The 22,267-nt window shown below is 36.4% G+C and overlaps 1 protein-coding gene and 1 non-coding gene across 2 annotated transcripts; one reads left to right on the top strand and one right to left on the bottom strand.

Annotated features, from left to right (window-relative positions):
- The first annotated feature begins 785 nt into the window (after nt 1-785).
- RFC3 (replication factor C subunit 3) lies at nt 786-20,332 on the top strand. The gene is made up of 9 exons (XM_023208810.1): nt 786-1,002; nt 3,874-4,011; nt 6,967-7,034; nt 8,784-8,881; nt 12,844-13,025; nt 13,718-13,854; nt 14,263-14,361; nt 18,008-18,077; nt 18,960-20,332. The coding sequence occupies exons 1-9, from the start codon at nt 916-918 to the stop codon at nt 19,149-19,151; spliced, it is 1,071 nt and encodes a 356-aa protein (XP_023064578.1). The 5' UTR covers nt 786-915; the 3' UTR covers nt 19,152-20,332.
- LOC111540543 lies at nt 12,548-12,658 on the bottom strand. The gene has a single exon (XR_002731020.1). It is a non-coding gene; the product is annotated as a U5 spliceosomal RNA (small nuclear RNA).
- Nucleotides 20,333-22,267: the final 1,935 nt, after the last annotated feature.

Here is a 22,267-nt window from a genome sequence, read left to right as displayed (position 1 = left end):
GAGTAAGAGGTACTTTGATGAAAGGTTATTAAGTATATTTGGAAATCATTTCCTGCCTGTAAGACCTTGTAATCAAATGGCAAGACTTAGGGTTCTCAACAATACACAAAATAAAAGCATAAATTAAATAAGGGATTAATATTACGTACAATGAGTAAAGTGTATTTTGAGAGGCACTATTTGAAGAGAACTTCAAAAGTTGCATATGAACTTTATATGCAGAATATTTTTCTGAGGGGTTCATATGTTCTACACATTTTAATTGGAGGGTTTTCAAACATTCTAGGCTTAGAATGCATATTAACCTCATGTCTTCTCCCCAACAGGCCACATCTCGGTAGTTTTTCCATGCTCTTGATTCTTTTGCTTCTAATTCAATAAGAATATTGAGGAATAGAGGTAACAAAGGATAGTGAAGATCAGACATTTTTAAGCGATTTATCCAATGAAGCTTTATTGGGTACCTGCCAAGTGAGTGAAACCCTGAGATGTATATTTAGTGCCGAAAACTGAGTTCCACACCTAGCAGATATTTAGTAAATTTTTGTTTAATGAATTAAGTGAAGGAAAGAATGAATAAATGAAAGGAAGTGTCTTTCTGAGGTATCCGGATGTAACGCCAAGAGGGTAAGGACCACATTTTCAATCCGCCTGATAATTCCTAGAATATAATAGAGGGTGAGAACAAAAAGAAAACAAAGCAGTGAACTTCAGAACTAGAAGGCATCGACGTGGCGGCTGATTTTGTCTGCACACGGCCCCCGTAGCCTTTGCGTCCTAAATCATTTACGCAGCCGCGACCGGTAGTGACGTCACGAGATTTGGCGCTCGCGGGAAAACTTGTTTCTGTGTTTGGGGGAAGACGCGGGCTCGCGCGGGACTTTCAAGCGTCGGTCCCCGGGAAGTCGAGCTGCCATGAGCCTCTGGGTGGACAAGTATCGGCCCTGCTCCTTGGGACGGCTGGACTATCACAAGGAGCAGGCGACCCAGCTGCGCAACCTGGTGAGTCCGCGGGGGCCGGGAGCATGGGAGAGCGGAGGCCCCCTGGCTCGGGGTTTTGCCCTCCCCTGAGGAGCAGTGCTGCTTCCTCCTGCATTGGAAGGCGATAAGTGCTATGGAGAAAAATAACAAAGGGAATGGGGAAAAGGTGTGGGAGGCCGGCTTGTATTTTTAAACAAGAAAAGCTCCACTGAGAAGTGGCATCTGAGCCGAGACTTGAGGGAAATTGAGAAGTCGTAAATATAGAAATCCGAGCAAAGAGTGGAACAGGTAAGAGGGGACAGCATGTGCAAAATTCCCGAGCAGGAATATGCACGGCATATTCTAAGAACCTCAGGAGGCTGGTGTAGCCGATAATGGTGAACCAGCGGGAAGGGTAGTCGGAGTTGGGGGGTGCAGACTCAGTCTCAGAATAAGATGGGAAGCCTTTGGAACATTTTGAGCATAGGTGACACCATGAGATTTGCTTTCTAACTGGCTTAAGAGCTCTCGATATCAGTGTTGTCATTGACAAGTAAAGTGTTGTAAATATGTATTTACTCCAAAGATCATAAAATTCTCAAATAAATTGTACTAGGACGTTCCTGAGATTAGTTGTTGTTGTTGTTGTTTTTGAGACGGAGTTTCGCTCTTGTCGCCCAGGCTAGAGTGCAATGACATCATCTCGGCTCACTGCAACCTCTGCCTCCCGGGTTCAAGAGATTCTCCTGCCTCAGCCTCCCGAGTAGCTGAGATTACAGGCGCCCACCACCACGCCCGGCTAATTTTTGTATTCTTTAGTAGTGACGGGGTTTCACTACGTTGGCCAGGCTGGTCTCGAACTCCTGACCTCAGGTGATCCACCTGCCTCGGCCTCCCAAAGTGCTGAGCTTACAGGTGTGAGCCACCGTGCCTGGCTGAGATTAGTGCTTTATGAAAGATTCCCTCCCCTGTATCCTGATGCCTCTTTGTCTGTTGTGGTTGATAAAAGTGTCTAATGGCAATATTTTGTGAGGAACAAACTGAATCTTTCAGGGAGTAGAGAGTAAAGAAGGATCTTTAGGAGACTAAGTTATTTAGTGTCTGTGGAAGACATTTGTTCACTGCTCTTAAGGACCTCAAATTAATATATGATGCTGTTGAAACGTTTTTGCCTAATACCCTGGTTTTCCCTTACCGACCTTTCTTAGGTTTACAGATACTATTTGTTAAGTACTTCTTAAAAATAAGAAATAATAAGAAAAGACTGTACATATGAAAGTCATTAGACTAGTTGATAGTGTTGCGAGATTGATCTTTAATTAATGGTACTGCATATATACTAATTTAAAGTAAATTGATTATGGCAGTATCCATAATTTATAGACAAATTACATTTTCCATCAATAGCTTTGTCTTCAGTTTTCCTAGTCATAGAATACATTTTATTTTCTGTGGCCACTTTTTGTACAGAATTTGGAATGTATATTTTGGACATCAATTTTATATAATGATCTTAAGTGTTAAATTTGCTTTTAAGAAATGTTCACCTATTTACTCTTTTATTTGCAGCTTAATCAAACTATGAAACATTTAAAGCATAATCCTTATTTCTGATTAGATTGAAGTTTAAAAAACAAAGGCAGTAAGTGTCTGTGGGACACTTAACCATTTTCCAGGCACTGTATTAGATTGAATAGTTTTTTTCCTTGAGACTTTTCTGTGACAGAGATGGATGAGTTTACAAGGTATTAAAATTCATTGCAATAAGCCCTTCTCTTAAGATACGTATTCCATTTTTTCAATAATGGTTATTTACAGAACTTTGCCTTAAAAGATTTTATGCGCCTGAGGTTAAGGTCTGTCACCCACTCATCTTTATAGTCTGAGGCTGAGGCTAAGGTCTGTCACCCACTCATCTTTATAGCCTTTGTAGCACTGGTTCCCAAACCAGACTGATCATCAGAAACACCTGAAAAGCTTTTGCAAAACTCATCATCAGCAGATACCTTTAGTGCCCTACCCAGTCCTCTTCCTTTTAAGTGCACACAGACTGACTTCTGACTTCTAGCTTTGTAGATCTGTACTTTGCCTGAGGGCTTTTCTCTCTGTGACACCCATAAACAGATATGAAATGCCTGAAGTTAATGCTCTTTCCTTTCCCCCATCCACATTCCTAAGCAGGCTTCAAGAAAGAACTAATCAGACATAATCATATTGCAGCTTCCCACCCCCCCCCCCCCGCCCCCGCCAGGTAGGTTAACCCTCTGGTGGGTGTTTATGTTGGCTTTAAGAGTTTCCCTAGCAGGATCAAACACAGATACCTGGAGGCATTCAACTTGAAAACACACTCTTAGTGGCTGCCTTCCTTTCCCTGTTTCGCATCCCCACTCTCCTATGAAGTTTTCCTTTATCTCACAAGTAACCTCCCAAAGGAACCAAATACACTGAATTGTTATCACAGGGACTGTTTCTAATAGTCCAAACTAAGAAAGGCCTGAATCTCAGAGTTGCAGAATCCTAATCTCATGGATGATGCGGTCTATTCATTAGTCAGTCCTTTATTTAAAAAGTTTTCTAGGTGCTTCTGATAGCCAGGTTTAGGAGTTCTTGCTTTCTAGCATTTAGTTTTGTGTCTTGCATGTGCTGTGTCATGTATGTAAGTTATACAAAATTAGTGCCAGGCGAATAGTAAACATTGCAGAATATATATGCATATATATGATACACAATATTTTGTTTATCTACCCATGAAACTCCAAGTTTTACACATATATAAAAACTTGGGTATATCTACCCATGAACTTGGAGTTTCATGGATAGATGCATAAAATATTTGATACTTAAAAAGTAGTTTGGTTCTACCTAGAGCAGCTCAGATTGATTAGGGAAAAATGCCTTGTTCTTTTTTTTCAGGTGCAGTGTGGTGACTTTCCTCATCTGTTAGTGTATGGACCATCAGGTGCTGGAAAAAAGACAAGAATTATGTGTATTCTACGTGAACTTTATGGTGTTGGAGTGGAAAAATTGAGAATTGAACATCAGACCATCACAGTAAGCATTTCACTTTGAGGCCCTCAAAGTGATTTATAGCAGAGACTTTCAGTCTTGGTCATGTATGCCCCCAACCCAGTTGCTTCCTAATGTATAATTTAAATAAGAATTCCACAGGTAGTCTTGGGGCACAGGATTTGAGAGGTACTGATTTATAGACCTGTTATAACCAGAGCAAAGCCATTTATGTTAGATAGGAAATAAGAGCAACAGAGGGTTTAGGGTAAAATGTAGAGGGTGAGATTAATTTCAGATTGCCTAATAAGACAATGTTTTAGCTGGAATTAGAACTCAGGTTTCCAGACTTCATTTTTCTGAGAGCGGTAATGAGGATAGAAAGAAAGAGAACCATTTTGAGAAAAATGTTAAACATGGTATCAAGTGACTTGTTAAAGAGTGGGCAGCTGACTCACTGCGAAAGGAGGCCTGAAACTCTGGGATGTTGAGAGGCTTCCTATGATCTTGCCCTTGCCAAGATGTCCAGCTTCATACCATGTAGCGCATTTTTATGCTTTTGTATTATGGATGATGTTTAAAATCTAGCTGAAATGTATCCTTCTTTTTCCTGCCCCATTAGAATTAACTTTTCTTCTACAACTTGTAGTTTATACTTTTAATAGTACTTACTTTGTTTTGCTTTGGTTGTAGTAGTTTATACATCTTCTACTTTGACAAGATTGTATTTGTTTTGACTGTATGTCAAGAACATATATTCATTTTCATTTCCTCTGGTAGAATGTCTTTACATATTAGGCATTGAAAAAATCATATGCTGAGTGTGGATGGCAGTGCTATAAACAGAATCTTCGGGAAGGTAACTGGATTTTAGGCTAGTGTCGATTAGCATATATTTAGATACATTGAGTTTGAGATGCTGGTTGTATGTTGTGTTGGAAATTCTTATATAGGGACAAATTTAACAAATGGTGTGGGATCTGTCAGAAGAACGTAATATCTTATAGAGAGACAATAAATAGCCAATCAAATGGAATGTTGCAGCATGTTCCCAGATGGGAGGCTTAATAGTTTAAGTGATCTGTTTGCCCCAGGTGACACTATCAATTTCTATGAAATTCTAATTCAAATTCAAGTGGTTGTTATAATTGTATGAAATGATCTTAGAAAGTCCATCCATATGGAACAGTACATTTCTAAGACTAGCTAAAGTTATTATGAAAAAAGGCTAGTGAAGTAGGGCTTGTTACCAGGTAGTAAATCATACTGTATGATTATTGTAAATAAAACAGTATTATATTGGCATGAAAATAGAGAATTAGACAAGTGAAAATGGAAAGAGAGCTTGGAAGTGTCATAGAGGTTCTATTTCAAATCAGTGGAAGAGGATGAGCCAGCAGAGTGTGTCATCATAACTAGTTATATATCCAGAGAAAACAAAATTGAGTCCCTATGACATACAATTTATAGAGACAAATTCCAGATGAATTAAAGACTTAAATGTTAAAATGAAACACTAAATATCTTAGAGTAAAATTTGTTAGACTATATGAATTGCTCATGGGTAAATAAAACCTTTTATAGGAAAACATGGAAACTGTAGAAGACAAGTAGACACCTGGATATATGAATTTGAAAAATTGCAGCCGGGTGCAGTGGCTCACACCTGTAATCCCAGCATTTTGGGAGGATGAGGCGGATGGATCACGAGGTCAGGAGATTGAGACCATCCTGGCTAACACGGTGAAACCCCGTCTCTACTAAAAATGCAAAAAATTAGCCGGGCGTGGCAGCGGGCGCCTGTAGTCTCAGCTACTTGGGAGGCTGAGGCAGGAGAATGGCGTGAACCCGGGAGGCGGAGCTTGCAGTGAGCTGAGATCGCACCACTGCACTCCAGCCTGAGTGACTGAGCGAGACTCCGTCTGAAAAAAAAAAAAAAAAAAGAAAAAAAGAAAAATTGCTATGGCAGAAATTATACATAAAATCAGTAGAAAAAGATTGTTACAAAATATTTGAAAGGAATGTATAAATAAGAGATTTTTGCAAATTGATAACAGAAAGACAATCTGGTAGAAAACTGAATAATAGATTCTTCTGTAACAGATAGTCACAGGAGAAAAATATAAGTGGCAGTAAACACATGTAAGGATGTTTGACCTTTGTGATTGTCAAGCAGTGTGAGTCTATTATATACTCACCAAACTGGAAAATTGGAAGGCATGATAAAACCTATTGTAGATGGGGAATGTTGGGGAAGAGAGTTGCCAGTGGAAAAGTGAATCGTTAGACTGTTTTATGAAGCAGACTGATCGATACGTACACACACATATGTATTATATTAAAGTTAGAAAACACATTCCCTTCAATCCCCAAAACTGGGAATCTCTTACATAGAAATGAAAGCAGTATATGTACACATATGTTAGTTGTGGAATTGTTTGATTTCAGAAAACAAAATGTCTATCAGTGTGACCAGCTTTGGAACATCCATGCCATAGGTTGGTGTGTGACTATAACAGTGTGCTAGTTGTCTGAGAGGATTGCCAAGATATATTAGGTAGGAAAAGCAAAACACAGAGACTTGTGTATGATTTCCTTTTTTTAATTTTTATTTTTTTACAAGAAATTGACACTCCATGAAAATATATTTGTATATGTTTATCTTTGTGTTAACATGGAAAAGACTAAAAGGAACAGATCGTTTGCAATGATCTGTGTTTAAAATGGTATACAGATTTGGTTTGGGGATTTCTGGAGATAAGGAAAAGAAAAAAGTAGTCACAATAAAACAGGATGTGTGATTTGACCCAATTTGTATAAAAACATGTTTATCTGCACATTGAGAAAAGAGTGGGATTAACAAAGTTAAAACATAGGATGGTGGTTATCTAGAGTTTTACTTTGTATAATAAAAGAAAACCAATGGAAATACAAAATAGTGGGGAAATGGGGAAATAGGCAATAAATAAATGTTAAAAATACCTTTTTCTTTGTCCCCAGACTCCATCTAAAAAGAAAATTGAAATTAGCACCATTGCAAGTAACTACCACCTTGAAGTTAATCCTAGGTAAGTTAAGCATTTTTAGGGAAATTGGTTTTGGGCTTTCTTTTTTTTAAAGATTGAAACCCTTTTTTGAAGTAAATTGATACGTGTGGAAGCACAGTTTATAAAACAGATTAAAGTGGAGCTGCCCTGCTTGAAATGGGAATCCTAAAGCCCTTCCCGTTTTGCCTTCTGTGTCAAATAATTTCAACAATGTATTTACCTTTTCTAGGTCTAGGGAGCTCATTGATGTACACACAGTATATTATATTGTCAGTAAGTTTTTGTTAAATTATATTGGCTCATTCATTGCTGATGAGCAGTGTGTCTAAAAAGTTTACAGTGTTTGGAGTAAATATTTCAGAAATTGACTTTGGGTTGCCAAATCTTTCTTTGTCGCTCTCTGTTTAAATTTCTTGATTGGAGGTATTATAATAGTCCACCAACCAATATCTTTATTCTCTGTCATGCAATAATAAGATTAGGAACTTGTTGGAGAGGCATCAAAAACTCATGCAACAGCTGTTAAGTATTAAGTGGTGTAGAAATGATTCTGGGAGCTAACTGGGTAAGCTGCAATGATCTGTGGGACTGTATGAGTTCTTAAAGGAGAACAGAATTGAGGATATTCACAGGCATACTCAACATGGGCAGTGGCACAGAGGCAAGAGCGAACATCCATTTCAGGGAGAGGGAGGAGACCAAATGGAGCAGGAGGAATAGCATTACAAGCTAATGTGTATGTTGTTTTCAGTAGCAGGCACTTTGTGAGAAGCTTTACCTGGATTATTACATTTAATCCTTAAAACAACCCTAACAGATAGGTATTATTTTCTCTAGGCATCTCAAAGAAAACTAACAGAAACAAGGTTGTTGGGAATGGCTTTGATCATAAAAACAAAGGGAGTGTTAATTCCGTAGACAAATGGAGAATGTTTTGGATTCTTGGCTAGGAAAGTGATTGTAAGAGCAACACTGTAGGTATATTGATCTATAATAGTAGTAGTGACTTGGGAAAACTTAGTGGCTGTTTGAGAAAATAAAGTTAACTGCTTTGACCTGTTTTTCTCTTTGTGAGTTCTTCTGAAGCATAGATAACCAATTGGAGAATAAGCCATTTGCTTTCCGGGTGATTGAAATTAACATTCATTCAGCCTAAATTGACTTCTGTTGGTTTAAGAGGTCCTTGACTGAAATGCCAAAGCAATAACATTGGTGTAAATGACAGATCAATATGGAGTTTTGACTTTGTGTCTTAAACTCAGTTTGCTTATCTCATCGCCTTACTGAATCTGAATCAGTTTCATTCTCGTGCTGGGAGCAGACTTCTCTTTGTTCTCTCAGATCTTTGCTATTTTGGGGATGTGGAAGAGGAATAGGGATTGAATTTCTGTTTCAAAGAGTTATTTTTTGTATTTTCAACAATTATAGATAGTTGAGAAATGAACTATAATTAGATATTAATTTTCTATAGTCAGTACAGAAGTGTCAAAGTATTTGCTAAACTGTTACCTAATTATTAGTAGTTGCTTTTTTTATGTTAACAGTAAACTTAATGTAAGAACATTTTTAGTGTTTTCAGTGATGTTAATCCAATTGGAATATTGTTAGTATTTTTAATGACCATAAAACTTTTTACTTTTAAAGAGCTTATAATTATAGTTAGGTGATATTAGTTTTGATTAAAATTTTGACCGCTTAAGAACCTCAATATTTTCCTTATAATAACAATATTAAGGGCATACTATATACCATTATTTTTGTTTTGTGTAGTGATGCTGGAAATAGTGACCGAGTAGTCATTCAGGAGATGCTGAAAACAGTGGCACAATCACAACAACTTGAAACAAACTCTCAAAGGGATTTTAAAGGTAAGTGATCAAAAGACTTTGTTTTATGAAGCTGCCAAGCATTAGTGCTCTCTGTCTCTTTGTTTTTTTGAGTTATGAAAGTGAACAAGAGAGAAGTATGATCTCTGTGCTCATGGGAGTTTATAGTCTAATGGAATTGAATTTTATGTGAAAGAGGATTATTTGTGCCATCCATTTGATATTTTAGAACAAGATGAATAAAAATATGTGATTTCAAATCAGAAAGTACATGATTTTAAAATAACTGTTCTTATGACCCGAGTCATATGTTCATTATCAAATATTTAGATAAAAAAGAAAATAATATCAGCTATATTCCCACCATCCAGAGACAGCTACTATTAACAGTTTAGACTTTTATCTTCCAAGCATTTTTTTCTGTATATATGCATACATTCTTACTGGTGAGATTTTGTGATAATAAATGTGCCATCATTTATTGCTTTTGATATTTTTTGCCAAATTCTCTATCTGAAAGAGGGTATAGATTTATACTACCAATAGCAGTGTTTGGGAGTGCTCATTTCTCCGTGACATTTACCAACACTGAAGACAATTCGTCTTAACCTTTGTCAGTTTGAGTGGAGAAGGTAGTGTTTTGTTCCTCCTTACTGAGTGCGATAAATTTTTCCTTTGTTTAATATTGCTCATTTTTATTATTTTGTGAATTCCCTGTACATATTCTCAGCTGATTTCTTTCCTCAGTCTCCATATTTCAAAATAAATTTACATTTATGAATTTATTTTTTTGCTACTATATATGAAGTCTTATATTTTCTGAATGTTTTATATATGTAAGTTACTAACATTTATATCCTACTTTTATATCTTGCTGTGTTATTAAATTCTCTTACTGTTTGTAATTGTCTTTTGATAGTTTGAGGTTTTTTTTAGATGTATATCCATATAATCCGTAAATTATTTTTCCTTTTTCTTTCCAATTTTTATGGCTCTAAATACTTTTTCTTCTCTAATTATGTTGGCCAACCCTCCAATAGTATGCTTAATAGTAATAGACATAGCAGATGTCCATGTCATGACTCTGGAAGGAAAGCCGTAGTGTTTTCCCATAATTAGTTGCTGAATTTTGGTCTGAGGTATATATATTTGATCGTGGTAAGAAAATATTCTCAAGCTCCTATTTTATTGAGTGTCTTTAACATAAATGTGTGTTAAATGTTGTCTGAGGCTTCTTTTTCATCCATGAATGTGCTTTTATGATTTTTCTTTAGTTCATTAATATCATAGGTTATATTACTGGATTTTCTAATATTAAAACTTTTGCTAGGCACAGTGGCTTATGCTAGCAATCCCAGTGCTTTGGGAGGCTGAAGCAGGAGGATTGCTTGAGCCTAGGAATTCAAGGTTGCAGTGAGCTGTAATTGCACTACTGTACTCCAGCCTGGGTGACAGAGCAAGACTGTATCCCTAAAAAAAGGCAAAACAAACTGTTCTGCATTTCTAGAGTAAACGTCACTTGTCATGTTGAATTTTTAAAAATATGCTGTTTTCTGCCCAAGTACTGCTTAGTCACTATTTCCAACATCACTGTACAAAATAATGATATGTATATGTAAATATAGGAAATACTGTGCCGTTATCCTCAATCTGTTATTATTATAAGAGAAATGTTGAAGATCTGTTATTATAAGAAATTTAGTTGAAATTTAACATTTTAGTCAAAATTAATAACACCTAATTACAATTACAAACCTTTAAAAGTGAAATGTTTTAGGGTCATTAAAAATACTAACAATATTTTACCACCCAATTACAATTGAAATAACCTTTCACATGAAGCTTACTGTTCCTTAAAAAGAACAATAACTATTAATTAACAGTTTAGAAAATACTTCGACTCTTTCATATCCATAAAGATGTTATTCTTCTCCTCTGCTCGACTCTCTTACATAACTGTTTAAATTTGGCGATGATCCTTTTGTGTTGATCATTTTGTTAAAAGTAAAGTGAGTTTTCCTGTACTTAGGAAGCAGAGGCAGGCCAGAGAGTTTTTTCTAGGTCTGGGGCTCTACAGCTACCTCTTGTATTAGTTTTACAAAGTGATCAAAAATATGTGACACTTTACTTGAGGCCAGGAGTTTGAGACCAGCAAGACCCAATCTTGCCAAAGGGGGAAAAAAAAAAATAGGCTCATGCCTGTAGTCTTAGCTACTTGGGAGGCTAAGGTGGGAAATTGCTTGAACCCAGGAGTTTGGGATTGCAGTGAGGCATGATCGAGCTACTGCACTCCTGCCTGGGTGACAGAGTGAGACCCTGTCTCTCAAAAAATAAAATAAAAAAATAAATAAATGACCTTGTGTTCTGAGCTCTATTCCCTATCTTATTTTCTGTCACCTTTATTGGGATTCTTTGTCTCTCTTTTACCTGTTCTCAGTTTGTATTCTGTTTCCGGAATTTCTTCTCATTGTGGGGCATTGTCTTATTCTCAAACTCCTGTCCTCAAGCCATCCTCCTAGCTTGGCTACCCACAGTGCTGGGATTGCAGGCACAAGCCACTGCACCAGCCACAGCCACATGGAACATTGTCTTGGAAGGGAGGTTCATTTTGGTATTCTCAGAGTCTACTGTTCTGTCAAACCTTACTGCGTCAGGGTTCCCTTGGTCTCACCCATAAATTGGGCTCTGTTGAATCTCCCACCTCGGTAAGACTGCTGCTTTCTTTGAGACAGTGTCTCACTGTGTGGCAACAGGCTGGAGTGCAGTGGTGCCATCACAGCTTACTGCAGCCTTGACCTCCTGGGCTCAAGGAGTCCTCCCACTTCAGTCTCCTGGGGCTACAGGTGCAAACCGCTAGGCCTGGCAATGTTTTGTATTTTTGTAGACATGCGGTTTTGCTGTGTTGCCCAAGCTAGTGTTGAATTCTTGGGCTCCAAGGATCTGCCTTCCTCAGCTTCCCAAAATCTTGGGATTACAGGCAGATTACAGGCATGAGCCACTGTGCCTGGCCAACTGCTGCTTTCAAATTGGCCCCATCATGGTTTCTAGTATATTCCCGTGGGTGATTTTGAGCTTTTCCTGTCATAAAGTCTGTCAAAATCTTCCTCCCACACCGTTGCTGATACTATCTGGGCCTTTGCAATTTTAGTTTCTTATTCTCATTTGCTCATGTTTGGGGTTCTTGGATAAAGCTTGTTGCCTCGTTTCTGTAAAATGTTCATGGGTTCTTTGTCTTGGAATCTTTAGTTGTTCTGTTTATTTTTATGGGGCAGATCCAAATGCTGCATGCCACCAGTTCATCTTCTAGAAATAATTTGTTAATGTAATGAAAAATACAATACTGGATTCAGTTTCTGTCTATACATTATTCCTGAACCGTGTTAAGGCTGATCTGTGATTGTGACCAGATGGAATCTTACTTTATGGTGGCCAAATATCTTTATGCCTTGTTGCCTACATCTCTTGCACCACTGTTTTCCAAAGTCTATTCCTTGGAATTTAATATTTTAGATTAAGATGTACCACAGAAATGTGCTGCTGAGTAAAGTTATTTTGGGGAAATGCAGCACAGTACTTCCTTGTCTTGGTAAATTTTAGTGCATATAAAGAAAGGTTGCAATGATTTCTACTACAAAGTAACCTTTTAACTTCATTTAGCCTAGTGTTTCTTGGTCTTGTTTGATTATAGATTCTTTTTTTTTTCTACTAGCCCTGCCAATGCAAGGTCTCACAATATGAAAAACTCAGAGCTGTTCCTATCCATAGAAAGCTTTAGTAAAAGGCAAAAGATTTATGTGATCTGAAGAGAAACCGGAGTATGATTGTAGTGTTTTAAAATAAAAAATAATTTTACCGTACTTATAACTTTATCTTTGCCAAAGGGAGTAGTAGTATATCAGGCTTATTATTTAGGATTTCACCCTGGATAATGGGGAGGAAGAAAGAGACAAGTTAAAGTTTGAGTGAACTCAAGTTAAAGTTTGTTTTGTTTTTCTTTGACTCAGTGGTGTTATTGACAGAAGTTGACAAACTCACCAAAGATGCTCAGCATGCCTTGCGAAGAACCATGGAAAAATATATGTCTACCTGCAGATTGATCTTGTGCTGCAATTCTACATCTAAAGTGATCCCGCCTATTCGTAGTAGGTGCTTGGCAGTTCGTGTGCCTGCTCCCAGCATTGAAGATGTAGGTCAAGTTACACTTTTCTGAAAAATTAGTTCAGATTCTCTGTATACTGTATGCTTGTTGTAAAAGAAGAGAAGCATATCAGTAATTCAGGAACATCTACAGACCTGGATGCAAAGCATTAATATATGAACAAACCAAAGCGTATAGTTATAAATACCAGATGCCAATATATAGAAAGTGTTTTTCCCTTTAAACCATCTTTACCTTGAACAAGTAGGTATTACGAATTCCACTAAACTAGGTAAGGGCTAGTTATTTGCTGTCTTCTTTCTCAAGCTGATTTAGTTGGCTTTAAGAGGAGGCTGGAATATTGAGGAAATAGATTTTACAAAGAGATGATGTGGGAATATCTAGTCCCTAGGAAGGGAATTAAAGTTAGTGTGAAATAACATTAATATTTATATATACACACACATATATTTTTTCTCTATCATTCTTAACAACCATCAGCAAAAGTTAGGATTCTTCACATTAAATATCTTTCCTGCTTTTAATAGATTTTGGGAGATTTCGTGCAAAGTAGGGATAATATGTAACATTGTGTTAGATGCAGAGTGGTAAGTTACTTTTATATAAGTTTCACTTACAAGAATTTTGAGAGTAATACAGTTATAAGGGTCTAGGAGGATATCAACAGAAATTAATCTGCTTTTTAATGGATTGCCCATTTTTGTTAACTTTATTTGTAGATTTGCCACGTGTTATCTACTGTGTGCAAGAAGGAAGGTCTGAATCTTCCTTCACAACTGGCTCATAGACTTGCAGAGAAGTCTTGTAGAAATCTCAGAAAAGCCCTGCTTATGTGTGAAGCCTGCAGAGTGCAACAGTGAGTGGAAGGGGTGGTTACATTCTAGGACTTCGGCTGCCAACCTTCTTGGCACCAGGGACCAGTTTTGTGGAAGACAGTTTTTCCATGGACTGAATAAGGGTGGGGAATAGTTTCAGGATGAAATTGTTCCACCTCAGATTGTCAAGCATTAGATTTTCGTATGGAGCGTGCAACCTAGATCCCTTGCATAAGCAGTTCACAATATGGTTCATGCTCCTTTGAGAAGCTAATACCATCACTGGTCTGACAGGAGGCGGAATTCAGGCCGTAATGCTGGCCTCTCCGCTGCTTACCTCCTGCTGTGTAGCCCAGTTCCTAATGGCACAGACCAGTGGTTGGGGACTCCTGTTTTAGGACATAAGCACACTTCTGTTTAACTTCTTGTGTTCTCTTTTTGTTGTGTAGATATCCTTTTACTGCAGATCAAGAAATCCCTGAGACAGACTGGGAGGTGTATCTGAGGGAGACTGCAAATGCTATTGTCAGTCAGCAGACTCCACAAAGGTACCAGTATAAAACCATGACAGTAAAGATTTCATTATCAAGATATCATAGAACATGTATTAACTACTTTATGCTAATGCCACATCACTTTGAATTATAATTAAATCCTGAATCTACGTATTAACCTTTTAAGGAAAATGTGCGATTCAACTTCAGAAATTTAGTGGTTCAGAATAGTTGGTGTGTGATATTGTGGCTTTTATTAAGCTGTAATATCGTGGCTTACATGTGATCATGTAAAAGTGGAGTTTATGTTAATTTTAAGTTTCCTTTTAGGATCTCAGATGACTTAATAGTAACATATAACACAAAGCTAGACATAATGTGTGTAGCTTTCTAGGAAAGGACAATGTATAACTTTGCAATTGATGATGCATCTTGTGCTAGAAAGACACCAGATGGTAAGTAAGACTTGTAGTTTTTGTCCTGAACTTCTAGCTAAGTGTTCTTGATTAGGTAACTTCATTTTAGAGTTTTATCTTCATTTGCATATTAAAGATATTATTATTGCCTCGCCAAGTGTACTTGTGCCTTTGTTGTGAAGAGCGAAAGAGTTATTAATGGTTTGAATAGATGACCATGGGTTCTACTAAGGATAGCATTGTGTATATACCATTTTTAGACAGTATTTTTTGACACATTTGCTGCAAAATTGTTTCCGTTACTTCTGTAGGTCTATTATTTGTAGGTTGACGATTCTGAAAATACCTCAGCCGCTAGTAGTTTCACTTATGGCAGCTTTGATTGAGAAGCACAGTTTGCTTTTCTCCAAATAAAAAATGACGACGTTAAGGCCCGCTAACTTTGGAGAGTATGGAGAAGGTTCCTTAGACTTGCTGAAGCGCAGTCTCATATCCTTGTTGGCTTTCTGAGCTTAGAAATGATCTTCGGACCTTACAGAGGGTAGTTGATCATTTTAGGGTTCAGAATAGACTGGGTTCCGGATATAGACTGAATAGGCTGCAGCCAATAGAACTTATGCTTCCCTGTAATGAAAATAATAGAGGAATATGCCATGTTTCTCCTTTTAATGATACATCTGATGAATTCTAATTTTTATGAGACATTCTTCAAAGATATTGTAATATATAGATTGGTGGAGGTGGATAGTGGATCATACTTAGTGGGTACTTAGTATTTCATTTAAGGTTTGCTTTGAATTCTCAGAATTCAATTATTTTAGTTGAAGAAATCGGTATTTTTCTCCAGGAAGTACCAAACATTGTAAGTAGTCTCATGAGAAAAGAAACTTCGTCTTTAGGAAAAAAATGTTCATTTTATTTTATTAAATATTGATTATCAATAAAGAGACTTCACCCTTTAAAGAGATAGAATTCAAATAAAGCATGTCTTAGGGGCCTTTTATAAAAAGATTTCTGCACTGAAGATGACTTTCTTGTTTTTGTTCTGATATTAAAGAAGAACGATTGGTAGTAGTAGAACTTACCTACTTTTAAGGGATTTAGGTACTTGATGTTGTAATGTTTTTCAATTAACACATGCATTTTTAAAACTACTTCATTATTCCTTTGCTTAATTCTTCTAGCTGTTGTTACAAATTTCTTCTGGTTTTCCTAACACATTTTGGCAGGTTATAAATGAACTTGTGCAAGAAGAGGTGCTCCTGTTTCCTGTTCATACTAACAATTGTAGGAATTGATTCCATTGTGTTGCATAAAAAGAAATTTTGCTCAATTCTCGAAAGCCCTGGGGCTGGCCAGAAGTCCTGGAAGTCTGGTATCTTTCTGATCAGTGGGCCGCACAATTCCAAATGATTACTTCTGATTTCTGACTCCTTTGTCTTGCTGGAATATTTGTGGTCTTGATTTTTCACTTAATCTGTCTTAGAACAGTCATAATTTTCTAATTTGAATAGCAGCTAATATTTCGTGAATGATTGTGTCAGCTCTTACACCATGTTATTTAATTGAAAAAACAGACCTATGAGAAAAATATTAACTTTTTAGATAAAAAGCAAAAAACGATGCTGACATTTACGGAGATCAAGTAACTTGTTTAGGGACATTCCGTTATTAGTAGAGACAGTTCTAGAATACCCATGTTTCTCTGACAGGAGAGTTTGTACTCACTTGTAAGCTATTAGGAAATAATGACACAGACATGGTAAATGTAGAATATATTAATTTTGTAAAACAGTAATAAGACTAACAAAAGATGCATGTTAACATGTATGCACTACACACAGTATGGTTACTTCAGTTGTGTAGGTAACTACATCGTGACTCAACTTTTCAGAAATAAGCTATATGCATATATTAAAATAATTTCATACCATATGTCACTTATTATTCATGCTTTAATAATCAAGTGTTATTCTTGGGATGTCAGAGAAATCACAGGCTTTTGAGTCAGGACTGAATTCAAATGCTGGCTCGAATATATGAGTCTTGATGGAAGCCTGACCTTTCTGGACTTCAGGTTTGTTTCAGTAAAAGAGCATCATTGTTGTGGGGAATTAATAGTGTATTGCAGTGAACCTAATACAGAATTAAGGTGTTAAATACTTTCACAGACATTGGAAAGGGTGTGGACTTTGGAGTAAGACAGATAGATCTGTGTTAAATCATGCTTTGCTGTGGTCAGTTTTATCAGTTACTTAAACTATCTGGTCCTTAGTTTTTTCATCTGAAATAAATGAGCTAGAGTAAGTACTGAGGTAAATTATTTGTTTCAATTCTTACACATAGCAGATACCCCCAAAATGCTAGTTCTTTTTTTTCTCCCCCCACTTTTTTTAAGATTTAATGTGCCAGGGCTTCATATTCCTGATGTCTTTAGGATTGACTTCTGCTTTTTTATCTGAGGTATGGAACATCTGTACTGTTATTTTAGTAAAAATTCAGAAGTTTTTTCCCTTTGAGATAAGTGTATTTGGAACTTTCTCTCTCTCTCTTTTTTTCTGTTTTAAAACGTCGTATGTACATTTCCCTCTTCTTCCCTTTCCCTCCCTAAAATATGAGAAGGGCCTAGAATGAAGGACCCAGAGGTTTGAATGTTCCCTGTTCACTTAGTCTGGTTCCATGCTTACCTGTAAACCTTTGTGCCGCCGCTTTTATGACAGGGACAGCTCTGTATCCCTGCCACATTGCTTTTTTACTGTGCAGTCTAGGCAGTGGCATAATATTATATTTCATGCGTGTATTATCTTTTGTCACCTATGTAGTTGACTTTTTAATCTTTTCATGACCATTTTCTGGATGTTTCAGGTATCTATCTGGAGAAAAGAAAAAAACATTACTTGACATGTCATTAAAGTTTGTTAAATTCTATGGTGTGAATAAGCTCAACCCTCGCTATTCATGAAGTCTCAATTTCTATCTCGTATTTTCATGAAATACGAATATATATAGATGTCTCATTTTAAAAGAGTTCTGAAAATGTTCTGTTTGAAAAATGAACTGAAGTTAGGAGAAGCCTCTATGTGTTTATCCTAGTGTGATAACCTGTTTAAGAAACAACTGTTATTTCTTACTGGATTGTTTGTTAATTCATAAAGTTAGTTTATAAAGTTGTTAATTCTGTATTGGATTATTTGTTAATTCATAAAGTAAAACCATACGGTGGGAACTTGGAAGAATTACCCCTTATTTTCTTCACAAAAGATCAATTATTTTGTTTTATGTAGACTCCTTGAAGTTCGTGGAAGGCTGTATGAGCTTCTAACTCATTGTATTCCTCCTGAGATAATAATGAAGGTAACCCAATTTCACATCTTGAACTTTTTACAGCTATAAAATTTGGACGCTGGGTATGTGATCTTAGGGCTTTTTGCAGTATCAAGATATCACCTCTTTCTCTCCAGCTCATTAATTGCACATATTTACTGAACCTCTGTTGTGCCAGGCACTATAGAGGAATGCTGAAGAAAAGAAGGGAGGGCCTGCCTAAAGTGAAGTTATATTCTAGTGGTGTGAAAAGGAGAACAAATGAGTAAGAGCATTTCAGAATGTTGTGAGTGCTATAAAGGAAAGAGCAAGATGCAGTGATGATAATGGAGGGTGGGGCTACAAAGAGAAAAGTGAAGGTCCACCCTTCCATTTTCACAGAGGTAACCGCTTTTAACAGACCTCTTTTCTGTTCACGTAAAAACAAGTATGTGTATATATGTGGTTTCACAAAACTGCTCGGTTTTCTGCCTTTAGTATGGATCTTGTGTCATGACCATATGTATAGATTTACTTTGTTCTGTTTAGTGGGTAAATGGTTTTCTGTTGTGTGACTGTATCATACTTTTTCGAAACATGACCTCCATTGGTGGAACTTTAGGTTGCCTACAAATTATTATTGTTAGTATAAATAGTGCTGCAGTAAGTGTCTTTACACTTATATTCTTGCACCTTATGCAGTTAAATATTTGGAATTTAGAATGTGGTTGATACCCACCACATGTTTACATCATGGAAAAGGTACCACAGTTTTTGCTTTTGGATAAAGGTTGTTGATTCACGTAAAAAATTAAAGATCTCACATATGTAAAAGAGAGTATGTTTAACTTTGATCTTTTTGTGAATGGGAGAAATAAGGCATGCTTAGCTATTTTGTTAATGATTTTTAAACTACTAATTATTTTTCTTTAGGGCCTTCTCTCAGAACTGTTACATAATTGTGATGGACAACTGAAAGGGGAGGTGGCCCAAATGGCAGCTTATTATGAACATCGTCTACAGCTGGGTAGCAAAGCCATTTATCACTTGGAAGCATTTGTGGCCAAATTCATGGCACTTTATAAGAAGTTCATGGAGGATGGATTGGAAGGCATGATGTTCTGACTTCTATCAGTGATTCTTGCAAGGATTTCTCAGTATCAGTATTTACATACAGCTTATATTTAAGAGCTGTGGGTAAATTAACTGTACTTAATCATGTTGTATTTGTGTTTTTCTGGTAATAACTTCTCTGTGAACTATTAATCATCCTCTAAGTTAAATAATTGCTCCTATACTGTAAAAGTATGTAGTTTTGTACATAACTTAGAGACTTTAGAGTCTTAAGAAAATGATTTTAATTTACTTTAAACATTTGTTATTCAGGTATTCATTGTTGATCCTCCTATTCTTTTCCGTCTAATCTCTCACCTGCTAAAGGAGATTTACACATTAGAAAGCAAAGATTATATTCATTTATCCAGATGGCCATTTTCTGCCACAGGTAACATAATTGTTTGACAGGTCATTATATTTAATTCTAGTTTCTCTCAGTGAATAATTATAGTTTTGTAGGAAATGTAAGAATTCATTCTGAAACGTAATTCTTGGTATGGACAAAATTGCAGATACCATTTCTGTTGAGGCTGCAGATTTCCAACTTTTATTTCAGTGGTTCAGATTAGTATTAGGTTGGTACTAAGAAGTTTTCATTAATTTAAGTACTTGAGACTCTTGAAGACAATTCAGAATGAAGTTCTGGAGAAAGGTATGTTACTGTAGTAATTACTCTTTGAGCAGGTTTTGTTTTTTGTCATTAGTTCTGCCCTTTTTAATTAAATATTTCAGTTCATAGACCGAAGGGTTTACTTGGCAAATTTGTGTGACAGACTCCGAACAATTCCTTTACTATGAAGTATATTTTATAAAATAAAATATACCCATTTTAAGGGTACAGTTTGAGTTTTGACCAGTGAAACTACGATCCCAATCAAGGTATAGATTCCGTCACCGTCTGTATCCCTCCATATCCCTTTGCAGTCAGTTCATCCCTACCCTGGCCCAGATGATCACTGATCTTGTCATGCCAGTTCAAGAATTTAATGGAATCAGATACTGTAAGCATTCTTGTGTAATACTTCATTCTCTCTCATTATTGAGATTCATCCATATTGTTGAATGTTTCACTAGTTAATGTTTATTGTTCATTATTTTTGTATATACTTTTAAACCCTATTCACTTGTTGATGGGTCTTTGGTTTGTTTCCAGGTTTGGTTATTATGAATAAAGTTGCTGTGAATACTTATGTGTAAGTCTTTTTGTGGACAGGTTTTTATTTGTCTTGAGTAACTACATAAGAGTGCAATGACTGGGCGTACAATATTGTAAACCTTAACTTTTAAGTTGCTAAACTTTCCTGAAGTTGTATTACTTTACACTTCTACCAGCAATATAAGAGAATTCCTGTTGTTCCTATAGTATTGACGTAATTGACTTTCTATGTTGTTGTCTGTTTATATTTTATTACCTTTTTTATCTTCTACTTTTTCCCTCTACTTATTTTTCTAGATTATGAACTTGGAAATTTAGATAATTAACTTTAGACTATTCTTTTCTAATGTCATTTAAAGTTATAAATTTCACTCTGAATACTGATTAAGCTTTTTAACATTCTCCTACAAATGTTGGTATTTTAGGTTTTCTTTCTACTTAGTTCAAACTTTTCTAATTTCACTTGTGATTTTTTTTTAACCCAGTGGATTACTTGGAACTGTGCTGTTCAGTTTCCAAGTACTTAGGGATTTTCCAAATCTACTTTTACACCTCCTCTGTCTGTCTTTCTTTTTAGTCTTTTACTGAGAGAAATATTGGAATCTCCCTCCATAATTATGCATTTTCTAATTCAGTTCTTTTGGACTTCATGCATTTTGAAGATCGTTCTTAGGTACTTGCATATTAGGATTGTTATGTCTTGATGTATTGACTCCTTTATCATTATGAAGTGCCCAGTTGCTTCTCCGTCTTTTGGCTAAGATCATGTGTATGAAATGCCCTTTTTTATTTCTAGTAATATTCCTTGCTTTGAAAATCTACTTTTTCTAATATTTATGTAGACACTCCAGCTTTCTTTTGATTAGTGTTTGCATGGTAGGAGTATTTCTTATAGCGTATGTCTGCTAACAAGTTTCTCAGTTTTTGTTTCTCTGGAATGTGGTTTACCATTTATAGACTTCTTGGTTGATTTGGGTGTTTTAAACCCCCACCACTTTGAATATGTCATTCTGCTGCCTTCAGGTTTCTATTGTTTCTGATGAGAAGTTAGCCAGTAGTCTTGAGGTTGTTTCCTTTTACATGATGAGCCAATTTTCTTTTGCTGTTTTCAGTATTTCTTTTTTCTTTGGCTTTTAGTAACGTATGATATGTCTACATGTAGTTTTCTTTGTATTTCTCCTACTTGGGCTTTGTTGAATTTCTCGAATCATTATTATGAGTTATGTTAGTTGCTTTGAAGTATTTGTTAAACATCTGGCCCCACTCAGTCAGTTTCTTTTGGCTATTTTTCTCCTGTGTACTGTTAAACTTTTCTCTTTTTTCCCTGTCTGGTAATTTTTGACTGAAAACTTGACGTTTTAGATAATATATTTTAGCAACTTAGGATTCTCTTTTCTTTTTCTGATATTTTTTCCTCTTGATGGTTTTTCTTTTTTTTGTTTCATGGATTGCTTAGGTGTCAGCTGTGTGATTTGTCTCCACCTCATTGTGTAGTCACTTATGTTTCTGCTCAGTTGCTTTTATTTTAGCCTGGCTTCATCTTTCTGTCTGTGTAGTTTAGTGACCAACCAATGATGTGAACAGAGTTTATACTTAGACATCATGAGACTACAAGGCAACTGAACTACATGTGGAATGAGGAATGCATTCAAGGTTGCAACCAGTCCTCAGTACCCCTTGGTTTTTATTTCCTTGTTTAGCCATCCATCAGGTATATGTGTGAGCTTAGCTTAACCCCTCTATGGTTCTTCCACTTCTAGGATCTCTCAGTTTAATTTCTGATTTGTCTGTCAATGGCCATGAACTAGGCCTAGCAACTTAGGGCTAGCAAAGCTACTGTATGGATTTTCCCCATCCTTTTTGAACCAAGTCTGCCATTTGTGTCCAGTAAAGCAGTGAGTTTTCCTTGCCCTGACCTGAATCAAGTCCACTGCTCTGGCTGCATCCAGCCCTAAACTTACAAAGCTAC

This window comes from Piliocolobus tephrosceles, chromosome X (genome assembly GCF_002776525.5).
Source record: "Piliocolobus tephrosceles isolate RC106 chromosome X, ASM277652v3, whole genome shotgun sequence".
In the NCBI taxonomy this organism is placed as follows: Eukaryota; Metazoa; Chordata; class Mammalia; order Primates; family Cercopithecidae; genus Piliocolobus; species Piliocolobus tephrosceles.
The sequence above is the reverse complement of the archived record's forward strand: the minus strand, read 5'-3'. Positions and strand labels throughout refer to the sequence as shown.